General features: G+C 53.3%; 1 protein-coding gene across 7 annotated transcripts in view; it reads left to right on the top strand.

The window, feature by feature from the left end:
* The window catches only part of SAMD4A (sterile alpha motif domain containing 4A), a 215,910-nt gene that overhangs the window by 186,247 nt on the left and 6,542 nt on the right, over positions 1–23,121 (top strand). For 5 of the 7 annotated variants that reach the window (XM_036436185.2, XM_036436167.2, XM_036436201.2 and 2 more), the window contains 5 exons: positions 5,167–5,500; positions 7,959–8,044; positions 12,439–12,557; positions 17,033–17,309; positions 18,345–18,471. In XM_036436185.2, coding sequence (XP_036292078.1) covers positions 5,167–5,500; positions 7,959–8,044; positions 12,439–12,557; positions 17,033–17,309; positions 18,345–18,471 — 943 coding nt within the window. The remainder of the gene's footprint in view (positions 1–5,166; positions 5,501–7,958; positions 8,045–12,438; positions 12,558–17,032; positions 17,310–18,344; positions 18,472–23,121) is intronic. The other 2 variants (XM_036436193.2, XM_036436209.2) reach the window with 1 other exon arrangement.

Here is a 23,121-nt window from a genome sequence, read left to right as displayed (position 1 = left end):
CTGACGTCCCATCTAACTGTTGATATGTCAGTGATGTTTTCTGCGTCCCAGACTTCACACCTACAATAATATTGACTCTGTGATCTCTCCACTGGAATGGGAATGTTGAAAAGATGACAGGTGTGATGCAGAGTCTGAGGGCAGCTACTGGGCAGGATGAGAGCAATGCAGTTTCTCTGGTTTGACTTATTTGAAGAGGAAAGCCTGTGGGTCAGACCATCACACTGAGCTTGCTTCAGAACATCCACGTGCAGCTATTTGCTTAACTGCCCCTTCAGGAGCTCGTGGCCTGGGGGTGGAGTGAACCCCAACTCAGCATCCACCAAGAACAGCCCCCAGCTCTGTTCTCTCTACCCTGGGACTTGGGTCTCTCCTGCTCTTCAAGGGCCATATCGTCCATAACTTATCGCCACTTGGGCCATCAGGGACACCCTGAAACCAGCCATTCCTCAGGCCTCCCAGGCATCCTAGGTTGATTATGCTGTTGGAAATGCCGTCTCCATGGCCTGGCCTCCCACAGCATTCTTACCTCACAGAGAACCTGGGGATTTCTAAGGAGATCGTGGGACCCCGCCCGTGGCTAGTTCACAATCTGTAGTCACTGCAGATGAGCTCTGTGTCCAGAGCCGTTCCGAGCAGTTACTGAACACTTACTTACTCAGCATCTGCCTTGGGCTAGATTTACCCCGGCCACTGGAGGCGAATCCTGAGTAGCACGCAGCTCCTGGCCTTGGGGCCTCGATGCACAGCCAGAGCTCTCACACTCTGGTGTGCTCGGGGCGCATCACCCCTGAGGCAGGTGGGGACGTCTTCCTGGACTGAACACACCACTCTGCAGGGTGAGGAGAGGAGCCTGAGAGGGGCCGGTGCTGGCTGCGAGAGACAGTAGGAGCCCTACAGCCAGTCTCAATGGGCCCTTGAGCCACGGAGGGTGAAGGGTCAGAAAGGCCATTTAGCAGGAGTCCCAGCATTGGTAGGGGGGGCTGTGCCATTTGGGACAAAAGATATGGGAGGGTTCCCAGCGTGGGGAAATGGAGCTCAGTTTGATGGATCGAGGCTGGGGTACCTGTGGAATAGCAAGGCAGAAAGGCAGGTCTGTGACCAGAAGAACAGTCTAGAGTCCACAAGGGTTTGAAAGACTCCGTTGTGGGTCATCTGTATGTAAATAGTAGTTGGTACCCCCAGAAGTGTGTTTTGTGTTAAGAGCTGAGGACAGGCCCTGAGGAGCCACAGGAGGTTTGGAGGAACCAGACACTGGCTGAGCCTGCCCCGAGGGTCAGAGAGAGAGTCTGAAGGAGGGCGTCTAACCGGGCACCATGCACGTTTCAAATACGATGAGGCTTGAACTCTCCCCCTGTAATTGGTTATCAGGAAGTCACCAATAGCCAAAATGAGAAGGGTTTCAAGGAGCTGGGGAGAGACCAAAGGGAAACCCATGAACTGGGGAGTGTAAGTGGGTAATGAGGCTCTGGGGTAAGGACATGTAGACTTCTCAAGATATTTGGTGGAAAAGGGAAGAAATTGGAATGGTCATTGAGGCAGATTTTTTTCAACATTTATCTTTAATAATGAAATGTGTATTCACCATCCTTTTCAGCTGACTGCCAAACTGTGAAGCTCAATCAGATATACTCTGAGGCTGGGACCCTGGCATGGAGAAAGGAGATACATACACACACATACACACACACCCCTACCTATGCCTTTCCATGTTCCCACAGCTCCCGTGTCCTGGAAATACACTTACACCGCATGGGTCCCAGCAACTGTAAGCTTCTTAGGTCAAGGATTCTGCCATATTTGTTTCAAGATTCCCCTATACCTAACGGTGCCTGACTCCAGGTAGGGCTCAGCTGATGTTTGGTGAATGAAAAGGAGAGATGAGGGATTTAAGCATATACAGGAGTCCTGTATATTGTATGGAAGTCAGGTTATTCTCACAGAAAGACAAGGATGGAGCCACGGACACTGGCTGCTGAAGCTCTCTCCCGTATGATTTGCATCTCATTGCTGTTAAATGCCCTGGGAAAGGTTCGTCCATCCTTCCAAAGACTTAAAAGAGCGAGGCCAGGAAGCTGGGACGGTCTGAAAGTAGCTTCCTTCCAGCTGGTCCAGCTTCCAGCTGGTGGCCGCGAAATGGTGGGCCAGCCTTCCTATTACCTGTTCTCACGTGAGCTCCTCAGCTCGGCACATTAGTGAGCACACAGCTTCGTTGTTGCCTTTTTGTGTATACTATAGGATTCCATTTATGGTATGAGGATCAATAGAGAATTGCGTTGAATCCCTGGTTTTGTCAACATGGAGAATTAATTCCAACAGCTGAGGGCACTGATTGAGTCCCATTTGGGCGGTTTCATACTTTCCTGCTCCCCTCGGGCACTCCGTATTGAGTTCTGGAACCATTTTGAGGAGTCAGCATGATGGTCTTCATGCCACATCACGGAAGCTGGCGGTGAAGCGTTACCTTTGAGTCAGTGGCTTGAAGTCTGGGGGCGAGAAACCAAACCAAACTCTGCATGATTCCTGTAAATTCTATTTCCTGAAAGTGTCCAACATTATTCATCATGTTTATAGTTTCCTTTTTGGTGTGGTTGTTTTCCAATAGAATAAGGTAAGATCTGAACTTGGGGCAAGTGTATGTTTCCTGTTTGAAGGAGTTCAGCTCTTAGCATAACCCATATCTGCTTCCCCGTCACTGAATCACTCCAGAGACCTTCTTGCCACATGATGAGAGCAGATGAAGGTCTGGTGGCAGTTGACGATGTCACAGGCCTGCATTTGCTCGCCTCGGTGGTAGATGCCACGTGGGATGGCACGACAAGACGCATGTGATGCCCTTCTGTTTCCATGGGAAGCCTCACTACTTTCTTGTCCTTTCCCTTCCCCACCTCTGTCAGGAGCTGGACACGAAGGTGAGAACCCAGGAGCTGGCTGGGTGGTTGACAGGAACAGGAGGACCCAGAGGCACATAGTTGGGTCAGAACAGGCAGCAATGCTCTCCTGGCATGGGTCAGCTCGCTTCCTCCATGTGCCTTGCCCGGAACCAGTTTACCACATCCAAAGTCAGGGAACCAGTCATGTGACAGTATCAGATTTTGGGAAAAGGCTGGTCCAGTCTGGGCAGCAGGAAAACTGGGAATGATCAGGAGCACCCCAACTCACACATCAGGCTTGCCAGCGCAGGCTGTGGCTGGTCTCACCATGGCCGTATCCACTAGGTGTTGAAAGAAAAATGGACTCGGTCCCCTAAAGAAGGTCGGACAGGGCCCTGGCCAGGATTGAGACGATTCTGGTGGCTACTTAGCATTTCCCTTCCCTCAGGAACCCCGGGTGCCAACTAGGCGAAGGCACAATTCAGGCTCTGCTCCCAGCTCCCTGAACAAAGCAGGTTCCCGCCAATGACAGAGCAGGGCTCTTGGTGTTTTGCTGCCCAGAATTAAAACACGTCTGTCCAAGGCTGCTGTCCTCAGGTTTCCTCTGACTCATGGATTGATTAGAAAGTCTGGGTGCAGAAATGATCACAATCCATATCCTTGTGTTCCTTGACATCGTCAAGCAATTTTTCTCAGTAAGAGAGGATCCCAGGAATGGATTGGTACTCGTGCTTTTAAAGTTGTGTCCTTGCTATTCTGGGCTCTCTGAAGATTAAATCTTCATGAGTAATCAGGGCACTGCTTGTCAGTGTCCTTCCGGGATCCCAGGGCGAAGTTTGCTGTGCAAGCGCTGGGCAGCACTGGGGCAGGGGCTGGGCCACCCACTATGCCAGGGAAGCCCTGCCCCGACCTCCAGCCACAAGTGTGTGAGCCTGTTCTGCACCTCTGGGAGCACTTGGCACGTGGATAAATGTCTGTCAGAATCAACTTCCGTTCCTTTTCCTAATAAACAATCCCCAGTATACCCAACTGCATGTGCAGAAGGATCTAATTTATCAAGTCATATATACATTACATATTATATGTAATTATATACACTATATTATACATGTATCTTACATGTCTTTCTCTCTGAAATGATTCTTCTAAAACATGGCATGCCCCTGCGACAAACCTTCCCTCATTTCCCATTCATTTAGAAGAAATTCTTGCATCCCTGCCCCAGCCTGCAGGCCTCTACACTCAGCTCCCTGTGGCTCCTCGGATCTCATTTTCCACCCTCCCCCCCTCACCCACTGTACTTCACGTGACACAAAAATAGACCTGCAGCTTTACAAGTATTAATATCATTACAACCACCTGATGAGGCAGGTATTATTCTTATCTTCACTTTACACACAGGGGAACAGGCACAGAAGGGTTAAGTCATTTGCCCAAGGTCACACAGCTGTGTCAGAATTTGAAGCCCCACATCCATCCTAGAATCTGTGCTTTAAACCACTACCTTGTGTTTCCTGTATTGTGGGCTGAATGAAGGTTCCTTCACTTAAACCCACTGATACACAGGACAGGAAGCCACCATATGACCCAGCTTTGTTATACAGCTTCTGAAGTATGTGAGTGTAAGCTATCAAAATGCATTTTATAGGAAGACCCCGAAGAAGCAAGAAAAAGAAATGGACCAAAATCATTTTAGTGACCATCTCTAGATAGTAGGTTTTTAGGTGATGTACAATTTCCTCACTGTATATGTCTGTATATGCCAAGTTTTCTACTTGGGCTAATCTATACTAACAAAAGGGTAATGTGCTAATTAGACCGGGAGACCAGACATCCTTCTACCTGACTTCCTTCTGGACAAAGCCATCGGGGGCTGAGGCAAAGGTGGTTAGGGGCGATCAGGCCAGCAGGGGAGGGCAGTTGAAGGCCATGAAGCCAGCCAGGGAGGGCATTTGGGGGCCATGAGGCCAGCAGGGGAGCTGTTAGGTAGCAATCAAGCCGATAGGCAAGTGGTTAGGAGCCAGTGGTCCCGGATTGCAGGAGGGATGCCCTATTGGAGAGGGTTCAGGCTGGATGAGAGACCCCCTATTGCCACCATGCACGAATTTCATGTACTGGGCCTCTAGTATTAGATAAAATTTAAATGGTTGCTTTTCCAATGAATGTATGATGAAGGGCCAGCAGCCATGCGTCCTGTCTGAGAAGAGCTCTGGGCAGGGCAGGGGGAGCATCGGAGGAGGCGGGACACCCTGTCCCTGACCCTAATGGAAGTCTTCTCCCTCTGACCATCTAGGACATCATCGAGGGGGGCAGCCTTCGCATCCCACTCCAGGAGCTGCACCAGATGATCCTGACTCCAATCAAGGCCTACAGCTCCCCGAGCGCCACCCCCGAGGCTCGCCGCCGGGAGCCCCAGGCCCCACACCCGGCTTCACTCATGGGCCCCGAGAGCCAGAGCTCCGACTGCAAAGAGAGTGCCACGGCCCCCGGCGCCACAGCCTCCACCTCAGCTGGCGCCAGCGGCGGGCTCCAGCCACACCATCTGAGCAGCTGTGACGGGGAGCTGGCCGTCGCCCCCCTGCCGGAGGGGGATCTCCCCGGGCAGTTCACGCGTGTCATGGGGAAAGGTAGAGCCTGAATTTCCCCCCGTTTTCCTTCTCTTCTCTCAGCACCACTAACCAGAATTCCCAGTCCCCGAGGGCCTCCCCTGGGTGCTGGAGAAGCTGCCTGCCAGCGTCGATGTCATGAGCCCATTGTACAGATGAGGAAAGTGTGGCTCTGGGAGGCTAAGGAATTTGGATCTGAACTCAGAGCTCTGTGACCCCCAAAGCTCTCTTCCTTAACCTTGTATCCGTCCTCACCTACTCTCCAGCCCAGGCAGCTGGGCCCACCTGGCAGAGCGTCACTGGGCTCTGGACCCCCAGGCTGAAGCAGCAGTTTTCAACCTTTTCATCCAAAGGCACACGTTAGTTACTAAAGTTCTGCAGCACACCAAAAGATATATTTTCTGCCGATATGATGAAAAATGGGAATAATTTTTATCTCTTCATACCGGGCAGCTATTGTTGTGTTGGCTGTTGTCATTTTTTTCCTTCGGCAATCTTAAGGGAAAGGAGGCCAGTGCCCCTGACTAAATAGTCAGGTACTGCATGTTTTACAAATTCTTACGGCACACCAGTGTGCCTCGGCATACATGTTAAAAATCACTGGGCTAAAATCATCCCTTACCATAGATCATGCCGTGTGTGTGTGTGTGTGTGTGTGTGTGTGTCACAACCCACAGGTTGAGAACCACTGGTGTACAGCCTAAGACCATTGGAAAACACAGATATTTTCATTATGATTCATTAACAGTAGTAAAATTACAGTTATGAAGTAGCAACGAAAATAATGTTATGGTTGGGGGTCACCACAACATGAGGAACTGTACTAAAGGGTCACGGCATTAGGAAGGTTGAGGACCACTGATCTAGTGGGTGCTTAGAGCAGATGACCAGAGCCCATGGGTGAAGGGCGATGTGGTGTGGGGGTGGCTACCTGAGTGTGAGGTGCCACACCCACTGCCCCTGTGGCGAGAAGTATTCGGGGCTCTGCCCTCGGGAGGCCTGAACTCCTCGCCCAACTTGTTTATCATGTTTATTAGTAAATGTTTTTATTTTTTTAATATTTTTTTATTGATTGCTTACAGAGAGGAAGGGGAGAGATAGAGAGTTAGAAACATCGATGAGAGAGAAACATTGATCAGCTGCCTCCTGCACACCTCCTACTGGGGATGTGCTGTAACCAAGGTACGTGCTCTTGACCGGAATAGAACCAGGGACCTTTCAGTCCGCAGGCTGACACTCTATCCACTGAGCCAAACTGCTTTTGGCTAGTAAATGCTTTTAAATAAGTTATAAAATAATTGCAAGGTCAACATAAAAAATCAGAGTTACACAAAATGGGAGACAGTGAAAACTCGCCCTCCCACCCCAGGCCCCAGAGGCAACCACTACAAACAGATTAGGAATATCCCCTGGATAACTTTATACAAGCACACACGTGTCCTTTTTACGCACAAATGGGTCTTATTTACATGCTTCTCTGCAGCTTTTTTTTACATTATATAGTTTTAACAGTTCTATCAACACAGTAGCACCAACTCTTTTTTTAATATTTCTATCATACACTAGCACCTACTCATTCTTGCACACTATCCTACAGTATGTATGAACCATAATTTATCTAATGGCCCCAATGAATGGACATCAAAGTGGTTTCCAAGTTTTTGCTGTTACAAACAACGCTATAGTCTTGTGCAGGATTAAGAAGAGGAAAGAAGTCAGAATGCGCAGGTTTCAAGTGTGATTTACTGAGTGCCAGGTATTTCCACTTCTAATTGATGTCTTTTGTCAACAATTTGAAGGGAGCAGAATGGGCTCTACTATTGTGGCCACGAAACCCAGCTGCGTGTGTACTCTGCCCACAGACTCACTCTGCTCTGTCAGCCGCTGCACTTAACCTGAGTGTGTAGGTGAACCTGTGTGTGTGTCTAAGTGCGTGGGTCGCTTTGAGAAATAACCCTCCAGTGACTGAGCAGCAGGCTTCCTGCTCGTGTGTGCCACCCACGCACCTCACATCCTAAAGGATGTGCCAGCTTGATGCCTCCAAACGAGGTGCGCGGTTCATTCATAAAAATCACGGCGCCTGCTCTCTCCTAACACCGATGGCCTTTGCTGCCTTTGAACACCCTCTCCAAAGGAACCTCTTTCAAAGACAGAGCCCGGGACACTGCTGCGTCCTTCCTCCCCCAGCATGTCTGTGTCGGGCCCGGTTGCGGAAGGCTTAATACAGAAAGGTATGCCTGGAATTCATCGACGGGGCTTCTCGGGGCGAGGGCTCCCGTGGTGCCCGGGCCTTTGACTTCAGTGGAATGAGGAGCCTCCCGGCCTTTTTGGTGAGCCTTACGTACAGCCACAGGCACACAGGCCTCTCCGAACGCTGGTCCTGAAAGGAAATCAGAAACAGATCTCAGGGTTAGGAGATGGGTGTGCATTTTTCTAATTCATCTTTTTTTTCTCTCTCTCTCTTTCTTTTAATTCACAGTGTGCACACAGCTCTTGGTCTCCAGACCCGATGAGGAGAATATAAGTTCCTATTTACAGCTCATAGACAAGTGTCTAATTCATGAGGTGAGTCGTGATAGATTTCACAGAGCTTTTTTTTTCTCACTGCTTTTTTTCTCAATGGTTCCTGCGGCGAGATCGTTTGAATCAGCAACACCTTGTTTCCGTGGGGTAGATGCTGAATGGCTCGGGCAGAACTGGCCTGGTGGTCTCAAGCCTGAACAAAGCTGTGTATAGCTTAGTTGTCCCACGGCTCGTCCGGATTGAGCTCTGATGTGAGGGTGCATGCCTGCGAGAAACTTCTGACTCCGGGAGAATCTCGGAGTGACCACGCCTTGGGAGGTGTGCACACACACAGTCCTGCCTCCTAGCCCCCGATGTTCTCGGGTCTTGCAACGCTTTGCCTTGAAATGTTTTGCCCTGGGGCTCAAGGAGATTTGAGGGAGGGATGAGAAAGAGGGTGCCGCTTGCAGTGAGGGTAGTGGGTGAGACAAAGGGGAAGCAGGTTGTCACGTACATGATGATAAAGGCCCTGAGAGGCAGTCTCAGTGTGCCCCAGGGCCCGGATGAGTGGCAGGCACCTGGCCGAGCCGGAAGCAGGGGTTCCGCAGAGAGGCTGCCCCCACCCTCAGCTCAGCTCATCCAAAAGGCAGGCAGAGTCTCACTGCTCGGTGAGGAAGGAGGCAGGAGAGTGCTCCAGGCAGACAGGGCAGCTTTTTGGGGGTTCTGTGTCTCGTTCGGGAAGACCACTGGGAGGAATTCGAGAAGGGAGCCAATTTAAACTAATGAGGAAGCAAAGCAGATCCCTGCTTCCTCTCCCATTCACGCTGAGCAGTGGAGGACAGGTTACCTCCACCCGTTGGCCGTATGACCGTCCTCCGGCCACCTCTGCTTCTTAGTGGGTCCACACTAGCCCCGAAGCTGAGGCCTGAGGCTTATCCCTGGCCTGCCTCTGGCACAAGCTCCCTGCGCATTGCGGCTCTTCTTTTTGCTTCTTTCCACTTTTTCTCCCGCTGCCCAGCGATTCAGTGCAAAGATGACACTGTGGGCTCCTCTGCCGGGTGGAGGCCCAGGCAAGGGGCCTCTCGGTACCAGGAGTCTTGGCAGATAGGAGCTCCGGCCGAGTCCGCTTGCCTGAATTCAGGTCTTATGCTTTGGAAGGGAAAATGTTGTTCAAGCCTCTTTATTATTTCAGTTGAGAAAGAGGAAACGGTCTGTATGATTTTCCACAGCCCCGGGTTGTGTGTGAGAGAAGGCACCCTCCGTGCGGCCCGGCAGGAGGTCGGTCAGCCTGAGCCCGGGACAGGCCTGCCTTCCTCAGCCCCCACGGCTGTCCCACCCCCTGCAAGGGGAGGTGTGGTCACTTCCAAGGCACCTTCCCTCCTGAGATGAAGGACCGGCTCCCTGGAGAAGGAAAAGGGAAGACAGGAAAGGTCTGGATTCTGTATCTGGGACCGGCCACTTCCTCATGGATTGTAAACCCCGGCAATCTCCTGCTTGCCGGTTCTAGGAATCCGAGCGCGTGTCCCCTTAATGAGGCTTTTCATCCAGCCACACAAGCTGCAGGACACATCCTCCTCCAGACAGACGGATTGGTCTGGGCCTGACAGGGACAGAAGACGGAGCAGTGGCTGGCTGGCTGGCTGTGTCTGGGCAGCCTGCAGTGTGGAATCTTCCTTCCAGGGTGGAGGGGGCTGAGGTGTGGTGCCAGGCATCCCAGCCGATGGCGGAGCACAGGAACCAGCCTCCAGCATTTAGCCACGGCCCAGCGCTCCTGCTCCCAGCGGCCCCGCCAGGACTGAGAACCGGCCTGCCCACTCACTCCCACTGCCTGCGGCCTGGCACTAGCTGAGCCTGACACCCAGGTCAGAGTGAGAGAGCTGACCTCTGCTGAGGCTCTTTGCCCCCAAAGGTGGCCAATGTCATGTGTGAACTGGAGTCCCTGGACACACTTTATTTTATTTAAAAAATATTTAATTGATTTTTTTATAGAGAGGAAGAGAGAGGGATAGAGAGTTAGAAACATCGATGAGAGAGAATCATCCATCAGCTGCGTCTTGCACACCCCCTACTGGGGATGTGCCTGCAACCAAGGTACATGCCCTTGACCGGAACTGAACCTGGGACCCTTCAGTCCACAGACCGACGCCCTATCCACTGAGCCAAACCTATTTCGGTCGGACACACTTTGAATGCCCATCTCTCTAGTGAACCATTATCTCCTTTGTCACTTGAAGTTCAGGCTTGTCCTCCAGGCTAGCTCCAGACCAGCTCAGGCCTCTAGTTTTGAGACCTCAAAGTCATGCATTGGGACTGAAGGTGGCTGTTGAACACCAACCGAGACAAACGCTCACATGCCACAACCCGAGGCTGGTCCACGCCACTGAAAATAGCCGGTGAGAGTATCTGTGAGCCGCGTGGGTTGAATCATTACTAAGAGCCAGGCACGTCCTTAAATGTTCTGAGTGCTTTTCCTGTGTTATCCCACTTAGTCCTTCCAGCGTCCATTAGAGGGAGACACTATCACCCTCAGCTTTTAGAAGGAACAGAGTCTCAGGTGGAGGAACTCGCATAAGGGCGTGTGGGCCTTCAGGCCCTCCCGTCTGCATCCAGAGCTTTCCTCTGACCCACTGGCTGGGCCCTCCTCCTCCTCAGCTCGTCTTCACCAGGGTGCCTGCATCTTGGGTCCTCACTTAACATCTGGCTGAATGAGCCAGTCAAAAGCAGAACCTGTCCATCCCTTTCTGAGTCCAGCGGATGCGTTTGCCTTGTCACAGTTCTCAGAGGTCCTTATGTGTGGATGGACACTCACTGAGCATCACCAAAAATGAGAGGAGAACCAGGTGCTCATCTCTCAGCCATGAGACCATCCTGCCCCTCACCTGAGAGGAGGGTCCGCATCTCTCTCTGATGGGGCACCGGGTCCCTTGGTTGGTAACGCTTAATGGTGTCTGGCTAAGGTCAACCAGGGGGAAGCGGTTTGCAAGTCAATAACTTTCCTGCAATATGACTGATATCTTTTTGCTTTTGCTCACATCGCTCTCTTGTGTTTAGGTCCTTAAAGATTAAATGTCATCAGAGGAAAATTAAGCTGTCTTTCTATTCCCCCCCCTTGTTTCAGGAATCTGTTTCCTTCATTGGGAAATAATCATGTAGTCTGTTATTCTAAGTAATAGCTTATTGCTTCTTAAATTTCATGCCTTACTGGCAAAACTACCGAGGCGTATGATCTCCATCACTGCTAATGCTGATCTGTCAGACCCAATGGATTTCCATGGCCTGTGGACCATGGTTCTAGATACTTGACAGGATTCCTGTATTGTGTGTGGGGTCCTCGTCATCTCGAACACTCCACGTCCAGGTGCTGCCTGCAGCAGAATTACCAGGGCACCGACTCCCCTCCAGATCTACTGTCGGGCTCTAGGTGTGGGGAAGAGGCCAGGAATCTGCATTTTAACCATCTCTTTGGGGAAATCTAATAGACCATGAATTTGAGAGTCTGTGCCCTGGAGACAAACAACCTCTGAAAGTCTTTTCCTGGGCCATGGCGCACACAAAGGGACACATGATGTAGATGACAGCATATAACAGGGCAGTAGGCACAACATCCCCCAACACCAGCTTTACTAGAAAAGACTTGAGAAGCCATCACACCTACCCATCTTCCTAAACTTTAGACCATTTCGGTTGGGACATGTGCAATGAGTTTTGAGTAGGGCACCAGATTCTTTAACTGAAGGTTTCTCAGCCCAGCCCTAAATGCAGACTAAACCCCATGTTCTGAAGCCCAGCTGACCACTCAGAATGTCCACACACCATCAAGCGGATTGATTTTTGGAGTGGTTGAGCATTTCCATTGATTATGAAAATGCCGGGGAGGCTGCAGCAGCTAGAGTATTCGGCAATCAATTCTGCAATTTATTCTTGGTTAATAAATAGAGTCCAGAGTGGAGTCAGAGGCAAGAGAAGGTGGGTTTGGGCCTATCAGAAATGCAACCAAAAACAAGGGTTATCAAAACTTTACCCGGCTGGCTTGGCTCAATGGTTTAGCATCAACCTATGAACCAGGAGGTCACAGTTTGACTCCTGGTCAGGGCATATGCTCCGGTTTGGGGCTCCATCCCCAGTGTAGGGCATGCTGGAGGCAGTTAGTTGATCAATGGCTCTCTTCCCATCATTGATGTTTCTGACTCTCTCTCCCTCTCCCTTCCTCTCTGAAATCAATAAATTATATATTAAAAAAAAACACACAATTTAATGCATGTACCTTACCAGACACCTCCAATGCCAAATAATTTGAATTTTCAGTTATGAAACTAACTGCTGTTTGAACCAGCTTGAAAACAGGTGAAAAAAAAAGGCAATCGCAGAGACGCCAATGTTTTCCCCTATTAATTGCATGTTTCTCCTCCTAATGCTAGGCTGCGTCACCCATTAAAAAATCCTGTTTGTTTTTGCAGGCATTTACAGAGACGCAGAAAAAAAGATTGTTGTCATGGAAACAGCAGGTGCAAAAGCTCTTTCGGTCTTTCCCTCGGAAAACCCTTCTAGACATATCAGGATATCGACAGCAAAGAAAGTACGTTGGGATTTCATGGTTTGTACTGCATGGTGACCCCCCAGGTGCCTCGTTGCCTGCCTGGGCTCCTGGGTCAGGACAAGGCGGGGCATTCATTGGTCATCAGGGTGCCCTGTGGCGAGTCCCAAATCGCGTTCCTTCAGCAGGTGGGGCTGGGAAAGGCTGTCAGAGAAAGCATTCCCAGAGGAAGAGTTGGATGTGATCTTTGGTAACTCAATTAACATTGTCAAAGTGACAGCGTCTGTCCGGGTGCGGAGAGTGGATATAATTTAATGAACGCCGGCAGCACACTTGGTGGTTTATCCCCAAAAGGGGGCTCTGAAAGGACAAAACCGGGCTGTTCTCTCAGCACCTTAAGGGGTAGTGTAATTTTTTTTCTCTCTCCTAGCTGCAGACAAGCTAATTATAGTTGGTGGCAGGGTGAAGAGCCCAGTGCTGGTCTATTTTGGTCTGAGTTGCAATCTAAGAGTGGAGCAGTACCATTCTCGATTTCTCACAGTGCTTCAGCTCCTTGGATGCAGTTAAAAATAAGCCTTTTTGTACTCAAGACCCCATTCCCTTGAATTGGCTTTAAATTGAGGAGCCCAGTGGCATAGGAAAGGTGAATTACAGTGCCAATGAATTAAGGAGAAGCGTGGATGAGGCCTTGTACAATGACAGGGAGTTTTGGGGAGACAAGAGAATGATGAGGCGAACATCCTAAAAATACACATTCCATTTATTTTGCATTTTTAAACATGAGCACGTGATGTTTTCACTTGCACCTGAGAAGTTCTGGATTCATTTCTCAGTGCATTTACTTGCATAAGTCTACCTTACAACATCACTGTTTGATATTATTTAAGGTTGAAATTTGTGAAGTCTTTCTTAACGATTAATGTAAAAAATATGAATTGTCCACCCTATACACAACATGGATGCTTATTAAACAAACATTTAACACTTACTATGTGCCAGTTATCCAAGCACGTGGAGAACATTAATACACTGAATCCTGCAACAACCACGTAAGGTCGAGGAGCTGCCGTCAGCCTCGTTTTATGGAGGAGTCGGTAGGCGATGGCAGCCAGGTCAATGCTCTTAACCACTGTGGGTGCCAGGCGGCTCTCGTGGTCTTTGTGCAGAAAAGGTGGGCAGGCCAAGCAATGCTCTTCATTTCCCACTCCCTGGCCCCATGCCCTCTGGGGTGCCTCCTGGCGGGTTGGGCTGGATCAGCTCTGCATCCTGGTGAAAGGCCTGGCCTGCACTTCAGCCCCCTCCCCTGGGGCTGCCCCTTTCCCAGTCTCTCTCTCTCTCTCTCTCTCTCTCTCTCTCTCTCTCTCTCTCCTCTCTCTCTCTCCTCTCTCTCTCTCTCTCTCTCTCTCTCTCTCTCTCTCTCTCTCTCTCTCTCTCTCTCTCGCTTTGTACGAGCAGCAACACTTCTCCCGAGTATGAAGAGGAGGTGCCAGCTCCTCTTGCCACACCAGCCCCATGGGAGCCAAATTCCAAGTGGAAGGAAGGATTTAGAAGTTGACCACGAAGATAGAGCTTTTAAGGCCTTTGCTACTCACCTTGGAGTTTCATCCCCTGCCTCTGTCTGCTCTGCCTTGTCCTTGGTTAACCTTGACCTCTCTAGAGCGTTACTACCTAAAGCTTGTTTTGGGCTACCTAACCTAAGGTTTGCCAGATTGGAGTCCCAGGGGGCTCTTTTGTGGATTAGATAAGAATGAATTTAATCATCAATTGTAGATGTTCAGTTGGAGGTTGCTAAAGCTCTAGAAAATAATTTGTTCTCCTATGTATTACCTCTGGGATCTTCTTATGCTATTAATTTGCTTTGAAGACCCGTTTCTCCAATAATACAAAGGTGTCTGCAGCCCACCCCCTGCTTGAATTATCCTAAATCCCAAACTAATTGGTTCTTCTTTAGTCTTTTCACGCACTTCAAGATAATGAAATCGCTTGGTTAGACTTAGGAAGGCAAAGAAAGAGAGACGCAAACGGGCAGAGGAAGAGAATGAAAAATGAAAATTTACTTTTGTCGCTTTATTCTCGCCCCAGAAGGAATGATTATCTCATTAAGCCTAGTGATCTTAAGTAACCTAGGCGTTCGCTCTGGTTGCCAGCAGTGGCTTTGTCATAGCCTGTTAAGGACGCCACCGTAATAGAGCCCACCGTCATGAGAAAGATGGCCCAGCCAAACTCTCCTCAAACCCGCCCATTCTATCCCCAAAATACTCTGGGCTTTCCCACCGCAGCCAGCCAGCGAGTCCTCCCTTCTGGAGGCCTGGAGCCCTCATTCCTCCGGGGCCCTTACCAGAACCCTCTGCCCACATTAGATTGCTCAAGACACACTCTGCCTTCCCGGAGGCACAAATCCTTTCAGCACCATTCACTGACTACTACTGTATTTTGCATATGAAGTAACTTTTAAAAAATCCAACCGAAAGGGAAAACGAGGGGGGGAAAAAAGCCATTCGCACTAAATAAGGAAAAGTCTTAGCAGAATACTGAATCATCTACCAGGTGGCCAAAATTCTGACTCCAAAAACCAAAGGCCTAGTTTTCATAGTTAAAACACACACACACACACACACACACACACACACACAACCACCGCTCGCTTCCCCACCCGTCAGTCGCTCAGATGGTCCTTCCTCCAAAGGAGGTCTCTGCCATCCCATGAAAGACTCCTACCCACCCTGGCTTGAGTTTCCTCTTCCAAACCACACGTCATAAACCTTAGTAGCAGAAGAAAGAGGGGAAGAAGAGGGAGGAAGGACGGGATCCACAGAGAGACCTAGAATCAGGAGTGCCCCTTCTGACCACACGCAGAGGAGCCACAAACGCCTGGGAGCGGAAAGACAGAGAGCCCAGAAATCAGTTCGGCCAGCTCACCGTGGAATTCTCCTCCCCGCCCTCCCTCTCTCCCTGGGAAAACAGGAATGCTGGGGAAAGAGAAACATTTTCTGAGATCGGCCGGCCGTGCTGATGGCTGAGAGGCCCCTCCCCCTAGGCACACACAACTCTCTCTCAAAGGAAATGACTGTTCTGCAGGGCCCCCCACCCCCACCTCAGCATCCTCAACTGGTTACATACGTCAGCCCTGTCTCCGGGAGTCTCCTCACAGGCCTGGCACAAACCCCCCCCCTGCTCTGCTCGGTGGGGAAGGCGAGTCTGTTCCATCTTGTGGCCATTGGAGGTAAAGCATTTCGACCTAAACATCAGGGAATGACTAAAGCTGACTCTTCTTGGAAAGAATGTGCTGGTTCCTGAAACCCCGCTGGCGGCCGCATGCCCTCCCAGAACCTGAGGCGGGTTGGAGAGAGAGAGGACAAGTGCTTTGGAGATGAGGTCACAGCGGTGCAGGGAGCCCAGCCTCCGAGGGCGCCGCCTGCCTGTGTCTCCGGCGGCCTTCCTGGTGGGCCTGGGGGAGACCCGCGGCCTCCGGTCTTTGCGCAGGGAGGGCCCGTGCCGTGGGCAGCAGTGGGTGTGCTGGGGCCAAACATCGCCGTCTGCGTTCCCAGATCCCTCCTCCATACCCTCCTCCGCACCCTGGAGTCAGCGCCCCCCGCCGTGGGTCAGTCCTGCCCTTTGGAGAGGCGTCCGGCTGGCAGAAGCTTGTCCCTCCTTGCATTCATTCAACATGCCTTTACTGTGTCAGGAGCGGATCCGGGCACGGAGCACATAGGCTTGACGAGGACAGACTTCGACCTTTTTTTCAGGGAGCTGACGTCCTATGGGGCTCTCGGGCCACTGTCCCCGAGCCTTCCACAGAGCCAGACAGACACCAGGGAAGACTGTGGTTTGATGGAAGGAACACCAAGCCTGGCTGTGCAGCCTTCTTGCTGTGTGGTCTCTCATATATTTTATTGATTTTTTTACAGAGAGGAAGGGAGAGAGATAGAGAGTTAGACCCATTGATCAGCTGCCTTCTGCACACCCCCATCTGGGGATGTGCCCGCAATCAAGGTACAGGCCCTTGACTGGAATCGAACCTGGGACTCCTGAGTCCGCAGGCTGATGCTCTATTCACTGAGCCAAACCAGTCAGGGCGCTGTGTGGCCTCTTGACAGGCTGGTGAGTGCTCCGGGCCCTGTGGCCAGCTTGGAAGAGGGCCCAGGAGCGCCCTGGTTAAACCTCTGGGCTGCCAGCACTGCCCCCTGCTGGCTGAGTGACCTTTGAGAAACTACGAAGCTCTGTTGCTTCTCCAGCTGTGAATAAAAGCGGGTAGAGCGCCCACTTCATCGGGTTGTCATGAGGATGGAAGAATCGCTGTAATCGCGCCCTGACGGTGCCTGGCATCTTTGCTCCCAGCTGCCAGCTGTCCTTTCCATCAGCCCCTTCCTGGTTCAGTCCCCCAGGGACCCCATAGCCTTATGACTGTCAACACGTGAGCAGACCCCGTCTCCCAGGAGGCATCCCACAGGCAGCCTGGGGGTGAGATGGCTGAAGGGGACTCACACCCCCTGGTTCTTCTCTGTTCGCTCCCACAGTCGCGGCTTTGGGCAGTCCAACTCCCTCCCGACGGCCGGCTCTGTGGGCGGCATGGGCCGGCGGAACCCGCGCCAGTACCAGATCCCTTCTTGGAACGTCCCTTCCGCCCGCCTGGGCCTCTTGGGCACCAGTGGGTTCGTCAGCTCCACCCAGCGCAACACCACCGCCAACCCCACCATCATGAAACAAGGAAGACAGGTTTGTTCTGCACCAGAGGGGGGGGGGGGGCAGGCTCAGCGCCGGAGGCTTCGGGATGTTTCCCCAGATGACTCCGAGGTGAGGGGAGAGATAGGGGCCCTGTCCTCTACATTTGCGCTGTTCCTCCGGGAGACAGACCAGGGCCAAGGCTGCGCCTGGCCTCATTGCAGGGGGTGGGGGTGGGGGGGTGAGGGGGGTTGATAAGGGGGCTTAGGAGGCCCCTGGGACCACTTCAACCTTGGGGCCCTAGCAAGGGTGCCTTTAGGAAGAAATGTAACACCTGTTTATTGTTCGCCCAGACCCTTGACTTGCCCCAGCAGACCTCACCACTCCCCAAACTGGGTTCCAGAGAAACCTCAGCCTCTAAGGACCTTGCTCAGCCTTTTTGTTCATGGCAAATAGCTCCTTCGTCGTGGTCCAACTGTGGGGAGAATCCACAGTCAGAGGAAGGGTTAAAACTCCCTCAGCCAGACAGAGCTGGCTGCCCGGTGATCCTCGGTGTGTGGCCTAGAGCTGACCCCTGTCCTGAGGCCCCACGCCTCTCTGCCCCTCGCCCCACACCCTGCCCAGGGCTGGTCAGTTCAAGAGGAAGTTGCCACCCAGTAACAAACACACGCCCCATGGTGCCAGCTCATTGCCCACCAGGGCTTTTCCTTCCCCACCCCCCCACTCTGTAGTAACTTGTAAGAATCTCAAAAAAATCAAATAGATGAGTTAGCACCTGAAATGGTGCTCTTCATTGCAAATATATATATATAAGCCCCTTCCCCTCCCCCCCATTTCCAAGAAAAATGACAAGAAAGCAAAAGCAACAAAATGGATAATAGGGAGAGGGGAGAGGGAGAGAGGTGTCCAGATTGAACTGTCGTTTAGAGCGGGACCTGGGGCTCAGGAGGGGGGCAGGTCGCTAAAAGGAACGGAAGCTGAAACCCCTCACTGTATAGAAGCAGATGGGCACGCTGGCCTGCATACCTCTTGCCAGAAGTCAGCAGAGGATTCGTCTCCTGAGCTCTGCAGGGCAGGGGGGGGAGGGGGGAGGGAGAACCCTGCTCCCCAGACCGCCAGCCCCCCACCCTAGGGTGCCCGGACTCACCCTTTTGTGTTTCTCCCTAGAACCTCTGGTTTGCCAACCCCGGAGGCAGCAACAGCATGCCCAGCCGCACCCACAGCTCCGTGCAGAGGACCCGCTCGCTGCCCGTGCACACCTCTCCCCAGAACATGCTCATGTTCCAGCAGCCAGGTAGGGCCTGGCGCCTGCTCGCCCGCTCCGCCCTCCCCTGACACACCGGCCGGCGAGGCCAGGACGCCAGAATAGACCCCTGGTGAACCCAGCTGCAAAGTGCTTAGCCTCGACTGTCACCACGCATTCTTGTGAGCTTGTAGAAGCCTTTCCTTTTTTAAACTGTGCCTTGCCGGCATGAATGGCGGCGGGTTGGCCGGAAGCCAGCGCGAGGAGCCCCGCAGTCATTGCAATCTGACGGGGATATTTTTGATACTAGTCATATTTCTAGGTTGATTAAGGCAGAGATACCACTGGAGGGCTTGGAGGGGGGTGGGAAGGGTTCCCTGTGTCATGGGGGCAGGCGGTGGAGAGAGTAAGACGGATAAATAGAAGGCTTGGCAGCGCTGATGCTAAGGGGACCCCCCACCTCAGACCCCTCGGTTTGGGAGTGCCTTGCAAACATGACCGCTAGGACCGGCCATCTTTCCTGCACTTGATCAAAGAGCATCTTAGGGCAACTCAACTTCCATTTCACCGTTCACCTTACCTCCGAAACAAGCAGCCAGCCCTATGTACAACCAGCAAATACTTGCACCCTTTCTCCATGCAGACAGGGGCCTTAGACTCCACAGAGAATGCAAAGCCACACAAGCAGACGCTGCACCTGCCTAGATGCTCCCCAGGCTGGCGCACCAAACGTGCACCTGCAGGAGACGCCCAGCCTGGGCGGTAGATGCGCTTGCTCTGGTCCTACAGGAGGTTAGAAGGGGAAAGGTCGCTGTGGCCTTGGGTGGACAAGAAAGCCTCTTGGAACTGGGGCTGAGCTTCAGGGCACAGAGGAGGAGGAGGGGGAGGAGGAGGCGGCATCGCAGGCAGAAGGGGAGCAAACTTCAGTGGTACTGAGGGCCATGGTGCGTCCCAGAAGCCATTGCTGGGCTGATGTAGTGGAGGGTTGACCAAGGGGACTGGAAAGATGGTGCTGGTGGTGGGGATTCCAAATCCAAGGCCTAGGAGTTCGGAGCTCAGCCAATCTCAGTGGGGAATCTATGGGAGGTTGTGAGCAGGGAGTCAGGCAAGAGTGTGCTGGGGTGTGAAGGGGAGGCAGGCTGTGGAGGGCAGGGAAGGAGGAGGAGAATGAAGAGGAGAGGAGGGGAGGAGGAAGAGGAGGGGAGGAGGGGGAGGAGGAGGAGAATGAAGAGGAGGGGAGGAGGGGGAGGAGGAGGAGAATGAAGAGGAGAGGAGAGGAGGAGGAAGAAGAGGATGAAGAGGAGGGGGAGGAGGGGGAAGAAGAAGAGGGGAAGGAGGAGAAGGGGTAAGAAAAAAGGGGAAGGGGAGGAGAAAGAGTAAGGGGAGGAAGAAGAGGAGGAGAAAGAGGTGTAGGAGGGGAAGGGGGAGGAGAGTAAGGGAGGGGGAGGGGGGTGTTGAGCTGCCATGGGGTGAGGTGTGCCAGGAAAGGAAGGGGCATCCACAAGGTCCAGATGCCTGTTTACAGTTGCTTCTTAGCCTCTAGAATGCTCCGTACCTATGCACTTTCGTTTTAAAGCTCCTTTCCTCCGTGTTGATACTTGTAGCTATGTTTCTTCCCAGGCAGAAATACTGGGTGAAGTTCAGGGGTTGTGAACGTTATCCCTGGGTCGTTCAGCCCCAGCCTCTGCTGCCCTGCAGCATTGTGTATAACCCGCTCCCAGCAACAGAGAATCGGGACGGGATGTGTAGGCATCCTGGGCACCAGGAGGTCTGTGACCTTAAACACCCACTGCCAGGCCCAGACGAGGCCTCGCCCTCCAGAGACAGGGCCTCAGAGGGGGGCCAGGCGCTGGGTCTCCTGTTCACTAGGCAGGCGTCTCGGGTGGTGGTGGGGCAGGGTGGACTAGAATCAGGATTCTCTCGGGGCGGCAGGAGTCAGGGAGGCAGAAAGCGGCCTTCGTGTTTGCAGGGCAGCTGTAATGGTGAACCGAAAGGGAACAGAGACATGTGACCAACCCACATTGAATACTCAGCCGCCTCCCAGGGCAGCACAGCAGTTTCTTTCCGGCGGCCAAGGCTTCAAAGCATCCGTCTCAAACCCTCAGGGTGAATCCCGAAGACCCCAATGCATTCTAAAGGGGCTCTTATTTATTCTGTTAACTTAAAATGGTTCACCAGAATCATGGAAGACTAAACATCTCCCGAGGATCTAGTAAAGGCTGCGGGCTGGAACCAGCACCAGGCTGAGCATCCGCCAACCAGTTGCCTCGCTCAGATTTGCAAGAAGGCTCCCCGTGGCAGCCCAGGCGGGGTGGTGGTCACCTCGCTCCCACACATGTGCGCAGCTTCTGGACGCTGCCTGGGACAAGCCAGGAGAGCATTGGGTCATGGCTGCCTCTCGCTGGCCTCGGGATGAGTAGGAAACACGAAGCGAGGGGACAAGGTCTCCTGGACTCACCCGGAGGGACTTGAGCTCAGAACAAGCCTGGCGCCCGGTGAGAGCGCTCAGGATCCTCCCAGAGGCCGGGCGTCTGCCCACCTGCAAGACTGGAAGCAGCCTGATTCCTGTTGACCGGGCTCAGCCACCCTTGGGATCCAGCCCTAGAGCGACGCTGGGAAGCCGAGGCTCCTGACACCGGTGGGCCTGAGAGAGAAAGGGCAGAGGGCGGCGGCAGCGGGCCTCAAAGGACAGGCCTCAAAGGGGTCGGTGGGCAGCCGCCCCGGGGATCCTGTTCCTCCCTTGCACAGAGCCATGTGCCAACGACCCCTGGAGCTGGCCCGCCAACTGTGCGATGGATGAGGCGTGCCTCCCGTGGCAGCATGTCCTGGGGACAGGCCTGTTCACAGCAGCCGCCCCTCTGCACCAGCTCACGCTTGCACGTCTCCCACCATCAGACTCCGCACGCCTCGAGCCCTCACCATTTCTGTCCCGCTTCGTGCGTGTGAGCTTCCCAGCTCCTTTCGGAGAGCTGCCTTCGAGAGAGTGCGGGAAGGGAGAGGGCATCAGAGCACGGAGTCCATGGCGGGGAGGCAGGGGCGGCCAGGCAGAGGCCGAGGCCAGAACAGGGACCCCCTCACATAATACACATCGGCCCTCTGCCCTCTAGTAAGCAGGCAGACAGCCCTGCTCGGGGAGGTTGGTGAGTGAGTGAGTCCTATCACAGCCGAGATCCCAGCAGGGCCCGCGCCCCCTGCGTTTTAAGAGTCACATTGGAAGAGACCAGCTGACGGCAAGATGGCACCATGTTACTGTCGTGCACCGTATCCTGCTCACCCATGTTTGGTGGAACTGTGGGCACCAGAGGGTTCCCACTGCACTCCCTCTGCAGGCTCAGGGCTGAAGCCACCAGAGAAAAGCCTCCGCCTCCGTCACTGACTCAGGGGGGCGACTCCTGCATTACTCACGTCCCCCCCTCGCCCACCAAGACCGCTCAGTGATACGCCAGCTGCCTGCCTCGCCGACTCCGCCTCCTGCCCACACTGGCCTCTGTGCCTCCTTACCATCCTCCCCTTTTCCTTCTGGGCTCCGGCTTTGGCTCCCTTTCTTCCTTACCTGCCCTGCCCCACCCCATCACAGCGACCCAGGTCCCAGGTCCCAGCCTCTGTCCCTCACCAGCCTGCCTCTCCTGAGTTCTCTCCAGCCGTGGGCCCTGCTTCTCACTTCACCCGACTTCCAAAGCCTCTCGGCGGAGGAGCCCCCGATGCCATCGGCAAAGTGGGATCCTGAAGCTTTCCGTTCTAACATGCCTCTTCCTATCAAGCCCGGGAGCACCGGGCCTCAGCGGGACTGCCCTGCTGCTGCCCCGGAAAAGCCACCTGGGCCACCCCGGGCGTGAAGGATGAGCAGCCCCACTGCCTTCTAGAATCTTCTTGACCCTGGGGCCTGCACCTGAGGTCCTGTACTTGTGGCATTTCTGAACAACACAAGTAAAAAGTCCTGAGTCAGCTGGACCCCGGGCGTCGGAGCTGGGAGCCTCGCTGAATCCTGGAACAATCCACCCGAGGGCGAGGGAAGAATTTCTGGTGCACAGAGGGGGCATCTGAGCTGGAGAGACAGCAGGGGACTCCGGCACAGAGTCCTTCCTTGTCGCCTCCTGGAGGACTAGAAACCGCCTGGGCCCGGGCCATTACAGCAGGGGCCCAGGATAACTGCGGTGAGTCCGTAGGGACAGCAGGAGCCGTGGCAAGAGGCGGCCGGTGGCCACTGTGGAGCAGGAGCTGCCGAGTGCGCCTCCACGGCTCTGAGAGAGCTCCACCCACCCACCCACACGTGGCTGAGGGCTCCCCGCCCGAGCCCGAGGCTGGTGCCCAGCCCTCGTGTACGTACAGAGAGATGCCACGGATCTGTGTTTGTCACATACCCAATTAAGAAGTCACACTATTGGGAAACTCAGGAATCTGAGCATATGTGTCTCTCCCGGGACTTGGGATTTTTCAGAGCCTTTCTGAAAACGGAGGGGGCCGGAGGGAGGAGCTGGGGGAGGAAGAGCGAGCACGCCCCCTCTCCGCCTAAAAGAGCAGCGCGAAGGTTCGGAGACTCTGGAGCGTGGAGCCCGGCGCTTCTCAGCCCCCTCTTTGGAACACGCAATCCCGGGCTTGGAAAATGTCACTTTGCTGCGTGTTGGCAAGAAATCCTGCAGCTGAGACACTTCTCTCCAAATGTCGAGCATCTTTATTTATCCAAATCTCTCCACAGTGTTT

The sequence above is a fragment of the Pipistrellus kuhlii genome, unplaced genomic scaffold (assembly GCF_014108245.1).
Source record: "Pipistrellus kuhlii isolate mPipKuh1 unplaced genomic scaffold, mPipKuh1.p scaffold_m20_p_1, whole genome shotgun sequence".
Lineage (NCBI taxonomy): Eukaryota > Metazoa > Chordata > Mammalia > Chiroptera > Vespertilionidae > Pipistrellus > Pipistrellus kuhlii.
This window is presented reverse-complemented; position numbering and strand designations above follow the sequence as displayed.